Source organism: Trichomycterus rosablanca, chromosome 21, assembly GCF_030014385.1.
Source record: "Trichomycterus rosablanca isolate fTriRos1 chromosome 21, fTriRos1.hap1, whole genome shotgun sequence".
Taxonomy (NCBI): Eukaryota; Metazoa; Chordata; class Actinopteri; order Siluriformes; family Trichomycteridae; genus Trichomycterus; species Trichomycterus rosablanca.
Window position 1 is genome coordinate 8,298,670 of NC_086008.1, and position 19,150 is coordinate 8,317,819.

Consider the following 19,150-nt stretch of genomic DNA (forward strand, 5'->3'; position numbering starts at 1 on the left):
AGAATTATTTCTACATCTCTACATCTCTTATATGGTTTGGGTTTTTCAGGAGTGGTTCTTGTTATTTATATGCTGCAGCCTCTCCTGATATTCAGTCATGTTGTTGTTGTTTTTTTTTTAAATCTTGAGTTACTTTACAGTTTATTAAATGCTTATTAAACATAAAGTTTAAGAAGGAAGTTTGCAGCTGATATGGGTGCCTAATATTAGCATGAATGCTGAGGATGCTTGGTTTATTTCTTGCCATTGGTTGCTGTCTGCAAGGAGTTTTAGTAACGATAGAATCAGCTGATTAAAAAAACTACTCCTGTTACACCTTGTAAAGAAAGTTCATACCTTGTATGTATTTTTGTTTTTAAATATACTAACAATAATGTAAAACTAATTACAATACTATAGTAACACTGGAAACAACACAACAAAATTAAAAGGTGAATTGTGTATTCAATTTATTTAAAAAATGTTTTCAAAATGTACCGTAAAAATTGTATTTCCATTTTTATAAAAAAATATACTGTTAATTGTATTTTATCATACAAAATGAATTAAACATTTAAAAAGAGACTGCATGAACAAAGGACATTTCTTGAGACATTTCTCACAGTTGTTTTATATGCTACTATAGTCCCCCCACCACTAGCAAGTGCTTTTATCAATTGACAGCTTGGTAGTGGGTTTGCAGCATTATAGAGCAAATATTTAGTCTAGGGTGATAGCAGTAGGTGCTCCATTCTCTGCTGGTGTTGCCATCTCTCCCATTCAGAGCTCTGTCACAGACAAGCTGAGGCATTATGGAGATCAGTAAGATAAATTCACAAATTCCTAAAACACGGCAGATGCTTTACTATTGCCCCACCCTGTAGATTATTGAGAACATGGCTTTACATTGTAAAATATAATATGAAGCATATAAAACATGCCTGAGAAACAGCATATGTACCGTAAATTTTCAAAGCAGTACACTACACATGTGCTTTTACAGTACCCTTGTAATAAATTCCTTTGTTCACAGCACACTAAAATGGCAGCAGTCTTCATGTTATACCAATGTGTAACAATGTAAAAGAATAATTATTATTATTGATCTTTATTCTTATGAATCATAATACAACTCACAAAATAGGTCACTCATTAGTTCATGTATTATGGGTACTTTGCTTTGATATTCTTTGCTAATATATTGTTCCTTGCTAACTTTTCTTGGCAGGTTTCACATAGCAGTTTTAGGGCAAGAAAATGTCTTACTTCAAGGTAAACAGTATCAGAGGCAATGATAACTGTAAGTGTTTAGGGTGGTTTTGCGGTGGACTATTTGGGATTCTGGTGGTCGAGTAGTTTTTAATCTGTTTTATATCTTTCTGATATCTGAGATTTTATTAGTTAACTGTCTATAAGCACTCAGTTTAGAGTGAGACGTGCACCAAAGCTGTTTCCTTTAAGACCATGCGAAATGTCTCAGAACTTAAATGGAAAAAACAGTTAAGAATAAACTGTAAATAAAAATATCCTTTCAGATAAGCTCTGTAAGATAGATTGAAGAATCAACAATATAAGTATACTTTAAATGCCACTGTTGAGAATGCCACTGTTCTGCAAGGACTGTCACCCATTATTCACTTAGTGAGTAAAGCATTTATTAGAGAAAAAGCAAGTGTGTGAAACTTAATTTCTACCAAATTCATTGTGTGTTACAAATTTCTGCATAAAGGCAGCAAGTGTAAATGATACAGAACTTTGACAATACCATAAAGGTACCCTGATAATTTCCCAGGTTTTTAGTGTAAAAGGGGCTTAAGATGATGTATGATCATATTCAGTCTTTAAGATAACTAAGGGGCTTTTTAAATTATTAAATTCTCTTTTGCACTTGTAGTCTCTTTGCACTTGCAGTCTCTTTGGTTTTACAGTCTATTTGACTTTTACTCACAAGTAAAAGTTTTAAAATGTGCCAAAAGTATGTAGCCTCTCAATTCTTCCTTGATGTTCCAATCAAGTCTTAAGATGCTTGTTTTGTGCAGGTTCCAGGGGTTTCCTGTAAATTTACTTTTGACCTACAAATACAAAATGAACAACATGCTTTTAGTTCATAGTCAAATGAGGTCCATTTTAAATTCAGAAGTTCCACATCGATGTTACCATGCAATCATTTAGTTTTCTTACCTATTATGTGTCATGTGGCTTTTGACAAGGTGTCCTGCTGCGAGGGCAGACATAAGCGACAGCTCACCTGCCAGCACAGTGGCACACACCACTCTGGCAAGCTGTTGTGCATTCTCACCCGGGCACACCTCATTGGCACCTTGTACACCTAACATCTAAAATAAAACAAATGTAAACACTCATTGTTTAATCATCTAATATGTATTTTTAATATTTAAGACATTATTCTTGTTCCTGTTACGTAAGAAATATCATTTACTCCAACAAGTAGTTTAAAGTCTGGTACAAATGATTCACAATTCTTAATCAGTTCTCCTGCTGGAATACTATGACAACTAATACCAAACTGTGCCAATGAAGGAGCCTTCTCTGTAAGGATGCCAGTTTGAGAAAATGTATCTTGTTATCAGACAATTACAAAAGAGGCAGAGCCATAAATCACAAAAGTAAACAATAAAGTCCATTATTTTCTGATATTTGGACACTACAGGAATGTGACTATGCTTCAACAAAGATTGCTTACACCTATATATAAATATAGGAGCAAACTTTTACCCAAACCACTCTTCAATCGGTTCTGATGGACATTCCTGTCCTTAAGATTACTGCTGGTGCTTGGCTTTAAGAGCAGGGTTGTCAGATTACAGAAAGCTAAAGCTTGTAAAACATACACCTAGCAGTTAAATAATACCTGCAGACATGCTTGCTGGGGTGCCAGGTTGGTACCCCCTCCCACAGTGCCCAGCTCGATGGAGGGCATGGTACAGCTGATGTAGAGATCCTCTCCTGTAGGGCCTGCAGCTTCCATCAAAGTAATACAGTTTGAGCTTCCCACAGTCTGAGCGGGGTCCTGCCAAACAAAACAATCATTTACAATTACAATCAATATTCACATTATTTTTTTATCAATATTTGTTTTAGAATGTTATATTTGCTTTTCGTAGTAGTGCCATACATTCAATCATATGTTTGGCAGCATTACTTACCTGCCCACAGGCGATGTAAATAGCAGCAACTATGTTGGCTGCATGAGCATTGTAGCCCCCAATACTTCCTGCCATGGCAGAACCCACAAGGTTCTTATTGATGTTTACATCCACCAGAGCTTCTGTAGTCGTCTTCAAAATCTAAACAAGACATTTTAGATTAATATATCTGCCCTACTATTGCAGTGCATTGTTCCTTGTAATAGCACATCTTAGGACTTGTACCTCTTTGACCACCCTGGCAGGTATGGTGGCTTCACACACCACAGATTTGCCCCTGCCCTCAATCCAGTTAATAGCAGCAGGTTTTTTGTCAGTGCAGTAGTTGCCACTGACCGCCAGGACCTGCAATTCTGGGAATTTCTCTTTAAGCCTAGCCAGAGCCTGCTCTGTGCCCTAAGTATATAAAAGGTAGGAACCTTAGTATCACAAACAAAGAAGCTGATCATTAATGTTTGGTATGCCAGTATATTACATGTGTTACCTTTGAAATCATGTTCATTCCCATAGCATCTCCAGTTCTGGACTGAAAACGTATATACAGATTGCGTGACGCAAGGCCAATCAGAAGCTTCTCCAAACGAGCAAACCTAGTAAATAAACAAAAAACAGCATACAAATCTTGTATTGTTTTTACCCAAAATACAAATTTTTACTGAATGGCAGCAAAGTTTATTAACATGTATTATTATCAGATATTCTACGTAGATAATTTTGCCTACCTGCTTGTGTGGTCAAATGATTCCTTGATGCACTTGAAGCCCTCAGGACTCTCCAGCCAGGCCTTGACCTCTGCAGCTTGGCAGGCAGAAGGCAGGCGAACCACTGGACCACGAGTCATCCCATCAGCCAAAAGCCTGCTGTTAGCTTCGCCGGACAGCTGTCAGAAAAACGGCCAGCAAATAAGTCAGTACTGTACAATATTGATAGTTTTAAAAGAGCGCTTTTATTTTAGGGACATTTTACCATTATTTGTTAGCAACTATTTGCAGAGTTTTGCAGAGCTGTGGGTTAAAGTGTCTTAGACAAACTCAGAAATTCACCAATCAATCATGATTTAATTCTTTGGTTAACATGTAGCAGCAGCATTTGTATGAGATGCACCTACGTGCTAGTGTTATATAATATTGCAAAATTTAGACACAGAATGTCTGGCTTTAATTATTAATTCATTCAGTCTGGTCAGCGTTACGGTGGGTCTGATTTATCGGGTGTAAGTCAAAACCCCGGACAGATCGGCAGTTGCACTCACAAATTCACTCACTTACTCACTCAACGGTTTATTGAAGAAACTTACAGCAATGGCTCTGCAGCCTCTGTTAGTACTGGCCACAAGACAGCCCTCGGTTGTTGCCAGGGGGACCTGAAGTTGTTTTCCGTCCAACAGCAGAGGACCTGCAACACCCACTGGTACAGGCATGTAACCAATCACGTTCTCGCAGCAAGTTCCCATCACCTAGAAAAATTAACCGAGGTAATGACACCAGCCACTCAAACACGTGTGACAAACACGGAGCTTGAGCAGGCTTTTCTGTCTTACCTGAGAGTAGTCATAATCTTTGTATGGAAGAGTGGTAAGAGCAGATGTTTTAGGGAGTTTGGGGCAAAGCATTTTTCTGCGGATCATCACCCCTCTCTCTGGCTTCTCCATCATGGACTCCAGTTTGTAAGCAGGAATGTGCTTGGCATTCACTAACATGATCACCTCAGCATCACTCAGGTATCGAGCACCCATCTGTGGAATCATAAAAACACTCTCACTCAGCTCTTGCACAATGCACTTAAGTAAGATCAGACTCTCAAAGTCAGAGGAGGTTTCTGATCCATCCATTCTCACGTCATTAACTAATTGCTTAAGAGTCAGTGAATAGGGAAAGTGGACAAGCTCATTAGCTTGACAGGGTCACAACCAGGGATACAAGCAGCAACTAGATTATCTTACTGCACTCCTCAACGTAAAATAGCATTTTAACATAGAAAAATGTTTTAAATGTAGGATGGCTGCCTGACCGACCACCGTAGCAAGTATTTTTGACCTCTGTCTTGACAATTTTATTCTTATGTAAGGGCAAGTCTTGCATATCTTAATTTACCAAAAAAAATATTGTCTGGTTAAGTCTTGCTGGGTAACTGTATAAAACAGTTGTAAGATATGTCTCAGTAACATCATCCTTACCTGTGGGTTTTTCAGAATGGTCAGGCATGCGTCCACTGGTCGGGGCTCTAACGGTACACTGGGCTGAGACTCCTCCACATCAGCACTGTCAAAGTTTTCCTCCTCTCCCACCACAAATGTGCTTTTTGGAACTGGTTCACTCACAATAGGCAAGGGCTTAATGACTAGATCTACCAGAAAAAGAATGGCAGGGTTATGGTGTCAATTATTATTCAGAATTGGTGTTGGTGTGATAATAATGCTAACAAGAAGAGGGCTGTGCCTGTACCTATTTCTTCTTTAGTTATTACTGGAGGAAGAGAGGCAAGCTTCTCATTTTTGCTAGGGAGGATGGGTGCTTCCTTCCTGCAGCACTGGTCAGGAGATCCTTTTTGTGTAGGCACGGAACTGGAATTAGAGACTTTTAGAGATAGTGTGGACTCTGTTTCCACCTGCTCGAAGAAGATGTACTTTACTGCCAGGAAAAGGGCAAGACCCAGAGTGATGACCTGCTCAATGTCCATGCTGATCATTCTATAAAGTGAACGTTAAACTATTATTCATTTATAATTTCTTATATCTAATTTACTAGTGAAGAATTTTCTCTTGGAAATCCTCACCTGGACATGTAAAACTGCCACAGGGGCATATCAGGTTCAATCCTCCTGGGTGTGTTGCCATTTACTCTCATGACCACTTGGGGCACGTCCATGGTTGTGTTTAGAGATGTGGGATCTGCAATCCATCGGCTGTGAGCATGAACCATCACCAGGCCAAGAGACTGCAAATGAAAGAAGAACAATTAAAACATATCACTAGCTCTGCTTGCACTCGTGCAGAAGTCTGTTATGTTAGCACATCACTTTTCTCTATATATAAATATTACCATGATCATCTTGACTCTCTGGGTAACAGGATTGGGTTTATTATCTTCCTCTTCCTCCAACACACTAGCAAATTGGCTTATCTGCCAGATAGGATGCCCCTCTCTGCTCTCTCTGGATATCTGTGTTAGATAATTCAGATAGTTCTGACTCTCGTGTCATTTAGCTTGTGCACAAAAAGCATATATTTAAACTAAGGGCAGAATTTACTAACCTCAAGCACTAATGAAACACAAGCTGGGAAGAAAGTCATGAAGACAAAGTAGTTGGCCAGGATGGACATGCATCCAAAACAGCACATGATTTCAAGTTGTCGAACACCTGTAATTCACCAGAAATAGATATTAACTTCTTACTGTGTGTCTGTTCATATTGTTAAGATATCTAGTGTGCAGGTACTTCTATTCACGTTGGTAAGTGGGTTAATTAATTAGATCTACTAACTTGTGGCACTACTTCTAAGCTGAGGCTAGTAGAAAGGTTGTATAAATTTTTTTTTTACAGCACTGTAAATGTTTGCAGTATTGGGCGTACCTGACATGGTACCAACACCAATTACTAGGCACTCCACCAGGGCATCCAGAGTAAAGGCTGGGCCCAAAACAGCCATCCCTCTGGCAATATTTTCTCTCACTTCTCCCTAAAGTAAACAAGAAAATTAGAATAATTGTGTCTAGATGTACAGTACATTTGAAAAAAAAGGTTAATTACATGAATTAAGACTAGACTGATAAATATAATGTCATATACCTGTGAGTTTGAACTCAGTGCAAACTTGGCCAGAGAACAGGCTTTAGAGAGGTCAATCAGGAGCAGGAAGAATGGCAATGCTTCACTAAAGGCAAATAAAAAAATATTTTACTAATATAGCATAAAACCAGGTTATGGATTTAACAAAATGCTATAAACAACAAAGCTGTGCACATACTTTAGACCTGTCAGCTCCTTATCCAAGAAATGAATCACAACAGTACTGAAGACAAAACTTGAAAAGATTGTGAAAAGGCCAGCAATACCTGAAAGACAAGATAAGATCAGATTTACTCTGTTTCTACCATATTATTGCAAATACATAAAATAAAACTTATCTTACCAAGGATATATTTTGATCCGATCTGTCTGAGATTTTGGAATTGGAAGTAAATGTAAACCACTGCGATACATCTGGTGATGGTCAAAATGATGATGTCACTACTGAGGACTTGCTGTGTACAAGTAAAAATTATTAAAATAGATCAACACTACAGTCAACAAAAAATGATCAATTTTGTTTGTACTATGATGCAGCACACCTCGTCAAACTTGGGGCAGTCGAAATTCCAACCACAAATTTGGTTATTGCCAGTGAACATGTTCATGGACATCATGCAGATGGTGAGAGTCACAGTGGCCACGATCACTTCCCAGGGGTGGGAGGCCACAAACAGGCCGTGAAGACAGAAAAGTCTCGTCAGCATTCTGGTCTGTCAGATGTATTGCAGCTGTACCGTGAAATGGAGATAACATGAAACAAAATTTTAAACTTCAAAAACTTGTTATAATAACACCAGCAACTAAGCACATCACAATGAATTCACATAATCTTAGCTAGTGCTTCATAGCACATATTGGATTGTTGCTTTTTACCTAGTAACATAGTAAAACCTGTTTAGATGCATCTGTAGCGTTAACAGCAGCATTGACACTACATATATGCAAAAAGTATGAGGACACGTGATCCTGAGCTTGTGTTGCATTTCATTCCACACCCCGCCCCCCGTCTTGAGTCTATAACAGCCCCCACTTTTCTGGAAATGCGTTCCACAAGATTTTGAAGTGTGTGATTTTGTGGGAATTTGTGCGTATTCCATTTGATAATTTGTCATGGCAGGCCTGTTCTGTGTGTGTGGCTTTTCTTTGGGTTCTTTGTTCTTGTAACTTAGCTTTGCTGTGAACATAATATTACGGTTGTGAGAAATAAGAGTTTTTATATAGTGCCTAGTGTTATTTTTGATGTGATAACAGATGTGATATTTTTTTTGCCTTTCAGGGGTCATGTTGTAGGGTGTTTTTTCCTCTAATTACTTACTAATGCTACATATTGTATTTTTCAATGTTAATGCCATTGATCAGTACAGGTACAAAGCAACAAAATGCAGTTTGCATAGCAGAAGTGGAAATTGTAGCACTGTGTAAACAAACAAAGAACAGCAGTAAACTGAATATATATGGTTAATATAATAATTATAACTACAACAATAACAAATATGGTATTGGGTCTATGTACATGGTAATATATACACAAGAAAAGCAGTAGTAGTAGTAATAATAACAATAATAAAAATAATAATAATAATAATAATAAGCATAAGAAAGGAAATAGCTAGGTATGTATAATAATAATAATAATAATAATAAGCATAAAAAGGAGAATAGCTAGGTATGTATAATAATAATAATAATAATAATAAGTAAAATAAATAACTATACATAGGGTCTTTATGTGTATATTAAGACCCTATCACGAACTAAATTACTGAGTCATTTAGACAAACCTACATTGTGTTTTACATACTGAATGCGGTTCTTAAAATGATAAAATAAATCTATTCTATTAATGTTTGATTTAACACTTAAAAAGTAAATCAGTTCTATTAAAACAGTCTAGTTTAAACGGTAGGTTTATACAGATAGCATCATTTATTAAATGATGTAATAAAGAAATCCAGGTGAGTACTTACCGCTACCAGAAACAGATCAGATGAAGCTGTAACCGCTGCTGGACAAGATCAGAATAACTGCGGCGGAGTTTAATCCACGCCCGGCTGTTTAAGTGCGCACTGCAGCTCTGAAACCAATCCCACACAGCCATCATACGGTCAAGCGTGTGGAGCCATGGTACGGCTCTGCGTCATCCCAGCACTAAGCCAATCAAATCAGCGGATTATGATGAATAAATATGAAGCCCCGCCCACGGCTGGTGGTAGCGTGTGTTCACAAAGACCGCGTCATCTCCTCATCACCTGCATGACACAGGCATCTATTATAATAATACAAATATAATCACAAAAACACAAACAACATAACTATAATTATACAAACATAAAGAACATACACTTTAGGTACCTATATTTAGGTATGTACATTCAATTATTTATAACCTTTTAATGGACTGCTCAACAATTTGGTCTAAATACTTGGGTAAAAATAAGCCATATTTAAATAATCTTGTTTGGGCTGTATCTACTCCTGGGTTGACATGTGTTAAACACAAAAATATTGGTAGATGGTTTTAAGAAAACAGCCTTTCTAACCTATATGTCAACTTGAAGCTAGCAGATGAAAAATCATCCAAAAGTTGCATCATTTTTCTGATCATCTCAACTGTTTGGTAGAGGCTCATTAAAAAAATCATTAAAAAATGTTGGTATAGTCTCAAGAAACTAAGAAAAAAAAAAATATATATATTTTTTTAAACATAATTTTCTTGGTGAGACCATTAAAGGGGTAAGCAATCCACAACATACTGTATAGATGAACCTTGTGGGTATACAAATACTGACTGTAGCCTATCTCTTTACACTTTTTCCCCACTTTATTTCATTTATCCTTAAATTTATTCCATAAACTTGTAAAAAAAAAAATACAAAATTTGAAAAAAAAAAGGTTGCTAATCATATCTGAGACCAAAAGCAGGTGTTTGAGAACCACTTGTGCTCTTGCCTGCCTGTAACACATTCCAAAAACTGCATATATGCTTCTGTAATAAATATAACTACACTAGCCTACGAATACTGTACTTTGGAAAACCCTTGTCAGTAAACAGATGTTATAAAACGGATAGTTCCGGTCCTAAAATCTGATTGGCTGAGCCGCGTTCGAAGCCGTTGTAAAATCCCCGATAAACGCACACCTATGACCACCTCACATCATTCCATATTAATACGCCACTGAATAGAAAAGTTAATGTTATGTTCGCCCTCATGTTGCCTAGCAACACTGTTAATGAACTACCTGGGGTCGCGGAAGAATGCTTTATTGTAAGTTTATACACAATAAATACATTTATGAATTAAACATTGTTGTATTTATTGTATTTTATGTTGACCGCCGTTTTATAAAAGCAATAAGCCACTCGAGACCGTGCGTTACTGCTATGATTTTAGCACGGGGCTCGTGGCTTACTGCTTTATTCTACATTGTGTGGGGGCGGCACGGTGGCTCGGTGGGTAGCACTGTCACCTCACAGCAAAAAGGTCCTGGGTACGATCCCCAGGTGGGGCGGTCCGGGTCCTTTCTGTGTGGAGTTTGCATGTTTTCCCGTGGGTTTCCTCTGGGAGCTCCGGTTTTCTCCAGTCCCAGCAGCAAGACATGCAAGTGAGGTGAATTGGAGATACAAAATTGTCCATGACTGTGTTTGACATTAAACTGGTGAACTGATGACTACCGTTTCTGTCATGAATGTAACCAAAGTGTGTAAAACGTGACGTTAAAATTCTAATAAATAAATAAATCTACATCGTGAGTTAACGTGTGCGTTGCCTTGCAATAGACTGGTACCCTGCATGCCCAAAGTGTGTTTCTGGCTTATGCCCATTGATCAGGGTCGTGGTGCAAGGTAGAAAACTAAATTCCACAATGGACGCTGCTTATAGACTGTCTTTATGCAAGAAAGAAGCCCATGCTATTGTCTTTGGCAATGTGATCACCAACAAACTTCAGTCGAGCTTTATGGTGCTGAATATGAAGCAGGGGCTTCGCAGCCTTTTTAAAAACGCATGCTTTCTTAAACACTGGTTGCAACTGACTGTGAAGATTGTTGTCAGTGAATAACGATTGCAACTGTACTAGTGATGGGTCGGTCGCGAACAATCCGGCTCTAAGAGCCGGCTTTTTAAAGTGAACGACGGGATCCGGCTCCTGACAAAACCGCACGTGATTGGTCAAGATACGTGGTGGCGTTTGTGTAATTACACTGAACAGGAGGGGAGGGGTTACACACACACACACACACACACACACACACACACAGAGACAGCGTGCACACGAACAGGAGGGAGAGAGAGAGAGAGAGAGAGAGAGAGAGAGAGAGAGAGAGAACTCAGCGCTTTACACAGCCAGACATTACACGCTGGAAAGGTGAGGAAAATGAGAGGAGACATAGTAAAGTTTGGACACGAGAAGCCCCTTTTACAGAGAAGTGCAGATCCACTGAACCAAGTGTTCACTGGGAGACCAAGTGTTCAGTCTACCCACATCTTATACATGTGATGGCACATAGACTGTGTATCTGTCCCCTCAGAGAGAATCTTTTTTAACAAGGCAGATCATAACAGAAAAGAGAAAAAGGATCAAGCCATCAAAGATGAGCTCTTTGGTTTTTCTGAATGCCAATCTTCACTAAATACTTACAAATACTGTCACCTAGATGCTTTCACCTGGATTTTCTTTTTGTTTTGCACATTTTCATTTATATTTTGTTGAGTGTGAGTGATGCTTCGTTGATGTTGTGTTGTTTCACTCTAGATGCTTGTTTATTTTGTTTAGTTTATTAGGATTTTAACGTCACGTTTTACACTTTGGTTACATTCATGACAGGAACATTCACCTCACTTGCATGTCTGGACTGTGGGAGGAAACCGGAGCACCTGGAGGAAACCCACGCAGACACGGGAAAGACATGCAAACTCCACACAGAAAGGACCCGGGCTCTTCACCTGGGGATCGAACCCAGGACCTTCTTGCCGTGAGACGACAGTGCCAACCACTTAGCCACCATGCCGTCCCACTTTAGATGCAAACGTACAAATAATATACACAATCAGATCTTTTTCTAATTGAGATGGGTCTCTGTTTTTGTATTTTATAATTTATTGTTGGAGCACTCTGTTCCATGTTGAGTATATAAATAAAGCAATTTAAATAATAAACATTTGATACAATGCTATTTTACATTAGTAATTCATTTTACATGTAATTTGGTAATAAATTAATTTAAGCAACAAAAAAATCTAAGGAGCCACTTGGGAGCCGAAAGAGCCGGCTCTTTTTAGTGAGCCGAGCCAAAAGAACCGGCTCTCTAAAAGGAGCCGAAATTCCCATCACTAAACTGTACATGTACACCACGCGCACTCAGCGCAGTTACAGCTGCACGCGCTCTGTATCCCGTCACCTGCGCGCGCGCTCCTCAGCTTTTGGCGGGTATTAGTGAGGGAGCTAATCAGGGTGTGAGAAGATAAACTAACTAAATTACCGTAAATACCGAATAAAAGTCGTGTTAATACTCAAGTGAGTGATAAATATTAGTAAAGATGGAGTCGGGTACATCTACAGACCCAGAAGAGGTGATTTTAACTGACCCGGAGAGTGAAGAGGTTGATGAAAGGTTTTACATAAACAGGTGGGAGAGAAACTAGCTTCAGTAATTGTAGCTAAATAGCTAATGAAGGTTCACGGTGTTCCGTACATGCTTTTTACCCTTGTAACGTTGACAAGTAGTAAAGGACCTTTTAAAATTGTGTCAGACAAACATGTATACAATAAAAGTTGTTTAATCTCATTTATAAATAGCTTTTACATGTCAAAATAAAATAATTCAGGGTTTTTACTTGGAGTTGAGACGTTTTTTTCCCCCAGGTTTGAGTCAACTGGTTCATCTGTGCACAGAACATTGTGAATTTAATCTAATATTAACCATTACGTTACCATAGTTACATGATTAAATATGTACAACCCCAATTACAAATGTTTGTTTGTTTGTTTGTTTGTTTTGCAAATTGATAAACTTTAAGCCATTCTTGCTCTTTGAGCCTTGTACTCCTTTTTGTCAATCATGAGAGCATCACGTGTTGTACAAATTACAGCATTTTTGGTCTTAATTTGTACCTGTACCTAAATTGGCATAAAAAGTAAAACATATATCCTTAATTTGTTTTGTTCTTTTAACATTTGAATACTATTAAAAGACAAATCACTGTTTTTATTTTTATTTTTATTTGCATAATGCCAACTGTGCATCATATTCAACACCGAGAATCATCTTCATAAAGGTGGAAGTCAGACTGTATTATAGCATGCTGTAATAATGCCTTTGAAGTTTTCATAAATTGTAAGCACAGCCTGGTTACTACAAGCATACATTAGTATAGTATGAGGATTAACAACTACTCAGAGCTTTGTTAATAGAATTATAATGTTTTAAGGTAAAACTATAAGTACATTTTGCAAATTATTGTATGGGTTATGTTACACAGGTTGATGCTGGGTACTACAGAACCATTTTCATCACCTTCTCTTCTTAATAACCCACTATGTGACAATGGTAAGCTAAATAAAACGTATTAACATGAATAATAGTGCACTTTGTTATTTTCTGAGAAACACTATGGTTGTAGACTTGTACTGTAGTCTTGGCTGGTACTTTATCTGCATGAAAATGTTGTTGTTCCCCAAGTTTCCATGCTGTTTAATAAATCTTTTCTTGCCAGGAATTTCTCCGCAGATTGCTCGTTTACCACAGAGAGGTTTAAGAAGACCGGTTGAAAACAGTCAGGTAAATCATGGTAAAAAAATCAGATAAGACTTTAACTTAATACAAAATGGCACATGTTGCATGATACCCATAATAAATCGTGTCCAAAAGCATTATGTGTTTTACAGAACATACAACATGGACGTTTCTAAGACACCAAAGATGCCTAAATAACACTACTCTGGATGAATCCTGCTGTAGTTAACCATTTACATGGCATACTACATCCCACAATATTTTATTTGTAAATAAACAAGGCCTAGGTCTTTTTGGCATAATGAAAATATCTACCCCACAGTAACCAACTGGTTATTTTTACCACTTAAATGATGTCACATATTATTGTTCATATAATTGAAATGTTTGTATTAACAGATCATCGACAGCGTAATGATTCACACTGAAAGGTTTGTATTTTTCTTTTTAACTGTTTGCCGAAGAGCCTAGTACATAGTACATTAAGTGTTAATAAGTGCAGGACTTGTTTCTTTTTTTAGTCAGAACAATACCATTAGCAAGAATGAAAAGAATTTGAACACAGAGGAATCACAAGGTAGGTCAGTATTTATAATAAACATGATATGGGCAGTGATAGACTAGTGGTTATAGTACTGGACTAGTGATCAAAAGATCACCTCTCTTGAGTATTTATTTTTAGTTTATTAATGTGATTGCTGGCACTTACTGTCTGTTTTCTATTATTGCATTAATATGTTTGGCATTTCATTTGTTATGTACAGATACAGTAGGACCTGCAAAGGAGGGCAAGACTCCTCAATGCCAGTTAATCCACATGAAGGCTGATAATGTTTACAAAGCAAAAGTGGTGTCAACAACAGACTTGACTCCCAAACCTTTGCCCCTGTTTAGCCTGTCACATCATATGTGCACTGAAGAGTATGCAGGAGGACTCAGACGATCACCTAGAATTAATAGCAAAACTTATGGTCAGATAAGTGAAATAAAACCTCAAGGACAGCCACCTCCAAAGGACAAAGACGGCAACTCTAAAAGCAGGTAAGTCAGTGTTTACTATAAGTATTAAATTACAGTAAATTACAAATGACATAAAATAGGATGATTAATTATTCAAACACTACATGGTCAACATGATGTAAAAATGTGTCAATTGGTTTATGGGAGTGACACCCATCACTAATCATTGCATAAAAACATACATACTACTATGAAATACTCAAATATTGGCAGTAAAATTGCATGTCACTGGTGATGTTTAACACTACTGCTGGCCTCCATAGTGCTTACATGTATGAATGTATTTTCAATTATCTTTAACTCATTGGAAACCCAGGAATTCATCATCTCAAGGAGGTGGTACTGTTAAAGCCGTGGATGTATCACATCCATCCACACGAGGTCAGCAGAGACCAGCAGCAGGTGGGTCGTACAGCAGCACAGCCCATGTACTAATGTAACACCATTAAAAATGTAGTCTTTGCTTCTATGAAATGTAGCGTCTTGTCATGAATAAAGATACATTATTTGTTATTATCTCTTCATTAATTTGTTTGGTATAGGAGTGGTAAACCAAAAGACAGAGAAAGTGTTAAGTCTACCCAACATCCAGAAACGAAACCAGTTTGGAGAGACACTTCTCCACCGTACCGTAATGAAGGGAGACGTTCAGTCTGTGAGAGATATGGTTAAAGTCGGTGTCTCTGTAAATGTGGTGGATAATGCAGGTAGAGCTTGTAAAGCGGACGGCGTGTTCTCACACAGTCTAGAAGCATTACAGCTTTGATGAACTTGGTTTAGATTATGCCACATTTAAAGCAGGAATGCTAGAAAAGAGATATGATTTAAACGTGTGTCTGTTAACTGATGCTCACGTGCTGGTGTTAACTGTTAGCTGACAAATATGTCTTAAAAATTTGACACATTCGCTCCAGGTAGTTTGATCAGAACGTTGTAATGCTAATAATAAAGTATTATGTTTACACTGCATACTGCAGTTTTCTTCCACTTCCTTGAACATGCAAGTAGATGTGAGTGCTGGATGATAAGAATAAAGCAATTTCTGAAAATTAATTCAGAAATAAAAAGTTGTATTTGAAGAAAAATGGTTCACTATTTGAACAATATTACAAAATAGCTAGATTGTTATCTTTTAAATTCAACAAGTGTGCAGGTTAACATACAGTGGAGGAAAGAATTTAATGACAAAGTCGATATGTTTGTCAGTTAACAGTGAATCACTTTTCTTTTTTTCCGGTCAAAATGTGCATATCTGTGTTTAAAGGTATAATATTAAAGGCTGTGATAATTGTACTTTTTTCAGGTTGGACTCCTCTTCATGAGGCTGTGCTTAAAAATGATTACACCATGGCAGAGACGCTAATTCAGGCTGGAGCACTAGTGAACTCAGTAGGACATGGGGGAATCACACCTTTACATGATGCAGTGGGACTTTCAAACATTGAGGTACATGCTTTCTAAAGTTCTTTAACTGCTTCCACTGTCTTTTTTTTAATCCAGTCATTTTTTACCATTCTGTTTCCTCTTTCTAGATTGTACGTCTGCTTCTGAAAAATGGTGCTAATCCACTGATGAAGACTGAGATAGGAGACAGTGCTATAGACATCAGTGAAGACAAGGCAACTGAGACACTGCTAAGAAAATATACAGCTAGCAGTTCCTTAGGTAGACATTCTTACAGAACCAAATTTTCATCACTTTCATAATCAACAAACATAAAATATTCTTGTTGACAGTTTCTTGTGCAGGGTACTTTTTAACTTTTAAATATTTGATGTGCATTAAATCACATCTTAACTTAAAGTGCTCGGTCAAATCAAAATATTACAACCAAAACAGTAGGATATTTTTTTATGTTATGAGTGTATTAATGAAAGTAAGCAGTATGTCTTTTGTTGCACATTTTTGCCTGATCTAAAACAGCGGATGACTGCACACTCAAATAGTAAAATGTGATAATTGTACTGCTTACTGTCATATGTTGTGTTTGTAGTGGTTTATTTTAACATTTATTCTAGTTCAGAAAAAAATGTAACCCCCCCCCTAACATGACATTAAGGACCCCACTTTGAGAGGAAACAAGTGGACCCAAACCATGCCAGAAAACAAAATACAAAAAAGAAACAAAATATCCTGCTTATGCACTCAATATGTTTCTCTATTAATTTATTAGTTTTACTTTATTTTGTCCTTCCTAAATATGCGTTTTATGTTTTACTGAATTTTTGTTTTTGTTTGTGCTGATATTGTAGTTCCAAGTGTGTCCAGCACCACTTCATGTGTAAAAAGTGAAAAGCCAGGAACCGAGGCTTGTACAGTAAGTATTTTTCTTGTCAGATGATCAACTATTTTTGGTGTAATTTAGTTTTTATTTGAGATTTATTTTGTTTGCACCATTTATTTGTAAATCATTTTAACACACTATTAACAATTTGAGTTAGATAACGAAAGCTAGTTTCTTTTTAACATTTATGTTGCAATAATTAAAGTAAAACAGAATTCCTTCCTATGTTAGTGAGCTGCTTGATTGATCAGTTTTAAAATAAAATGCTCAAAATAATAGTTTTCCAAAACCATGAGACTGTTGGTTTTTAAATAAAATGTTTGACATCTCTACAGGGATGTGATATTTCAGTGTACATAACACATTTTTAGACCAGGAGGATTGGTAATGTTCAGAAATTTATAGCGATGAAAAGCTACCTAGGCTGCCGCATATACTGTATACTATGCCATATTAGTATGATTGTTGTTATAATTAAACACCTTATTTTTCAAAGAAACATGTTAATTTTCCTTTTAAACCTACCTATAGACTTGCTTTCATCCTATGTTTTTTTTTCTTTATGACACCAAGAGTACAAGACAATTATTTGCCACTGAAATTGAGGCTTGTGTTGGTCCAGACTCAGCAGATGCAGCACATGTACACAACTCTCCAAAAGGTATATGAATACAAAATACAACAGGGGAACATTACAGGGTGTTAGCAAGACATAAACTAAGAAAAAGCAGCAGCAAAAGGCTTCTTTCTTGCATGGCATCCTTTAAGACCATGTTAATGTCAAGCTTGATTGATTATGAACAGTGTCAACTGTGTTTCATATGTGCACAGAAGTTACCAGCCTTAGTCATTCACTAGCGTGGACTTTGAATGCCATGTCACAAAGTTAAATGACAGCAGAGAACTGTTTTATAAGTATGTCTATATGTTTAAAAAAACAATTCAAATCCAAGGCCTACCATGACATACATTTACAAGCATATGCAAACATTCCAGTTTGTATGTTTTTAAGATTGCATATAACAGAATAGTGCTTAAAATTTAACTACAGTAGTGTGAAAAATTAACTGCCCTGATTTTGATTTATTTTGCCATTTAATAAAGAAAATGTAAATTGAAGATTGAAGAACATGGATTAATACAAAAGTTAAAATAATTTTACAAATTTACCGAAGTATAGAATACTAAAATGTAACACAAACTATTTAAAATGTTTGGGTAAATATCATATAGCAAATGTTGGACCTCACTACCCATACCTGGGACTGATTTATTTTAATGACCATTGACATTTTTACATTAAGGGGATGTGAATGATGACAGTGAATGAAAAGAATGATTAGGTCAAAAGAATCTAAAAAATGACTTCTGTCATTTCTGTCATCTCTTTTCATTTCTCAGTGAAGCCCTCAGGTCAGACTACACCCCAAGCAAAAATGCCACCCAAGAGCTGTGATGGCCATGGATTCTTATTGGTCAGAGAGCTAAAACCTTCAGGATTAGACACCTTGTTGGGTGCAGCCAGTGATTCAGACAGTGATGTCACTGTGGATTTCACAGAGGAACAATCACCATCACCTGGACATTGGGCTTTAAGTGCCACTCAGGATTTCTCTAGAGCCATACATAATTAGTATGGTGCTAACTAATTCGAAGACCTTTCACTGGTGTCTTAGAAATTAGAAATTGTTCATTGAATGGTTATAGTAATGCCTGACTTTTAAGTTACCTAAATTGCCATTTCTAAAAATATGCTATGTGTAAAAATAAAGCCATTTGGGAAATGATGTGAATAATTTGGGAGATCACTCTAAGTTTGTCTGCTTAACTGTTATAGCCATTGGTCGGGAGGGATGAAGGCAGCATCGGCATAACTTGAACATAAATAAACCACCCATCAGTGAGGTAGTTAAGCTGCTGGGTGAAGTTTCATAACCTGCAATTTGAGAAATAAACTGCTGACTGACTTCTTAAGTTTGTAGAATTCATGTGATGTGGGATATGATATCAGTAAGAAGGTGTGAAGTAGGACAAACACATTTGAAAGAGAAATATTATAAAAATAAAGAAAATATAAAGAAAAGTGTATTTGTTTTTACTTTTGTTAGTTCACCTAAAATGGGTCTAAATAAAATTTTTAATGAATTAAGTAGGCAATTACTTGATTTTACCACC

General features: G+C 37.0%; 2 protein-coding genes across 4 annotated transcripts; one reads left to right on the top strand and one right to left on the bottom strand.

The window, feature by feature from the left end:
- Nucleotides 1–434: 434 nt before the first annotated feature.
- Nucleotides 435–9,006, bottom strand: hmgcra (3-hydroxy-3-methylglutaryl-CoA reductase a). Its single transcript, XM_063017448.1, has 20 exons — nucleotides 8,906–9,006; nucleotides 7,478–7,666; nucleotides 7,279–7,390; nucleotides 7,114–7,201; nucleotides 6,936–7,020; nucleotides 6,720–6,825; nucleotides 6,400–6,506; nucleotides 6,188–6,307; nucleotides 5,922–6,082; nucleotides 5,591–5,835; nucleotides 5,323–5,492; nucleotides 4,687–4,881; nucleotides 4,444–4,602; nucleotides 3,869–4,026; nucleotides 3,631–3,736; nucleotides 3,372–3,542; nucleotides 3,147–3,287; nucleotides 2,852–3,010; nucleotides 2,161–2,315; nucleotides 435–2,051 (listed from the first exon to the last, which is right to left on the bottom strand). Exons 2-20 carry the CDS (start codon nucleotides 7,640–7,642, stop codon nucleotides 1,997–1,999), a joined length of 2,658 nt encoding a protein of 885 aa, XP_062873518.1. The 5' UTR covers nucleotides 7,643–7,666; nucleotides 8,906–9,006; the 3' UTR covers nucleotides 435–1,996.
- Nucleotides 9,007–12,318: 3,312 nt separating this feature from the next.
- ankrd31 (ankyrin repeat domain 31) lies at nucleotides 12,319–19,053 on the top strand. Of its 3 annotated transcripts, XM_063017948.1 has the most exons (14): nucleotides 12,319–12,564; nucleotides 13,418–13,485; nucleotides 13,652–13,716; nucleotides 14,071–14,102; nucleotides 14,193–14,248; nucleotides 14,436–14,478; nucleotides 14,566–14,712; nucleotides 15,008–15,093; nucleotides 15,234–15,398; nucleotides 15,995–16,137; nucleotides 16,224–16,356; nucleotides 16,944–17,008; nucleotides 17,549–17,636; nucleotides 18,377–19,053. In XM_063017948.1, the coding sequence occupies exons 1-14, from the start codon at nucleotides 12,476–12,478 to the stop codon at nucleotides 18,607–18,609; spliced, it is 1,413 nt and encodes a 470-aa protein (XP_062874018.1). In that variant the 5' UTR covers nucleotides 12,319–12,475; the 3' UTR covers nucleotides 18,610–19,053. The 3 variants fall into 3 exon arrangements, with proteins under 3 accessions (XP_062874018.1, XP_062874017.1, XP_062874019.1); XM_063017947.1 differs by having other exon boundaries at nucleotides 14,436–14,712; XM_063017949.1 differs by lacking the exons at nucleotides 12,319–12,564; nucleotides 13,418–13,485; nucleotides 13,652–13,716 and adding an exon at nucleotides 13,924–13,939 and having other exon boundaries at nucleotides 14,436–14,712.
- Nucleotides 19,054–19,150: the final 97 nt, after the last annotated feature.

What these genes read in the sequence shown, in the direction of transcription:
- hmgcra (XM_063017448.1), bottom strand. Translation starts at nt 7,642, where the DNA reads ATGCTGACGAGACTTTTCTGTCTTCACGGCCTGTTTGTGGCCTCCCAC. An exon ending in GAATGAACATGATTTCAAAG is followed by an intron (nt 3,543 to 3,630) that starts GTAACACATGTA and finishes TTATATACTTAG; the next exon opens with GGCACAGAGCAGGCTCTGGC. An exon ending in AGCCACATGACACATAATAG is followed by an intron (nt 2,052 to 2,160) that starts GTAAGAAAACTA and finishes TTGTATTTGTAG; the next exon opens with GTCAAAAGTAAATTTACAGG.
- ankrd31 (XM_063017947.1), top strand. Translation starts at nt 12,476, where the DNA reads ATGGAGTCGGGTACATCTACAGACCCAGAAGAGGTGATTTTAACTGAC. An exon ending in GAAAGGTTTTACATAAACAG is followed by an intron (nt 12,565 to 13,417) that starts GTGGGAGAGAAA and finishes TATGTTACACAG; the next exon opens with GTTGATGCTGGGTACTACAG. An exon ending in GAACACAGAGGAATCACAAG is followed by an intron (nt 14,249 to 14,435) that starts GTAGGTCAGTAT and finishes TGTTATGTACAG; the next exon opens with ATACAGTAGGACCTGCAAAG.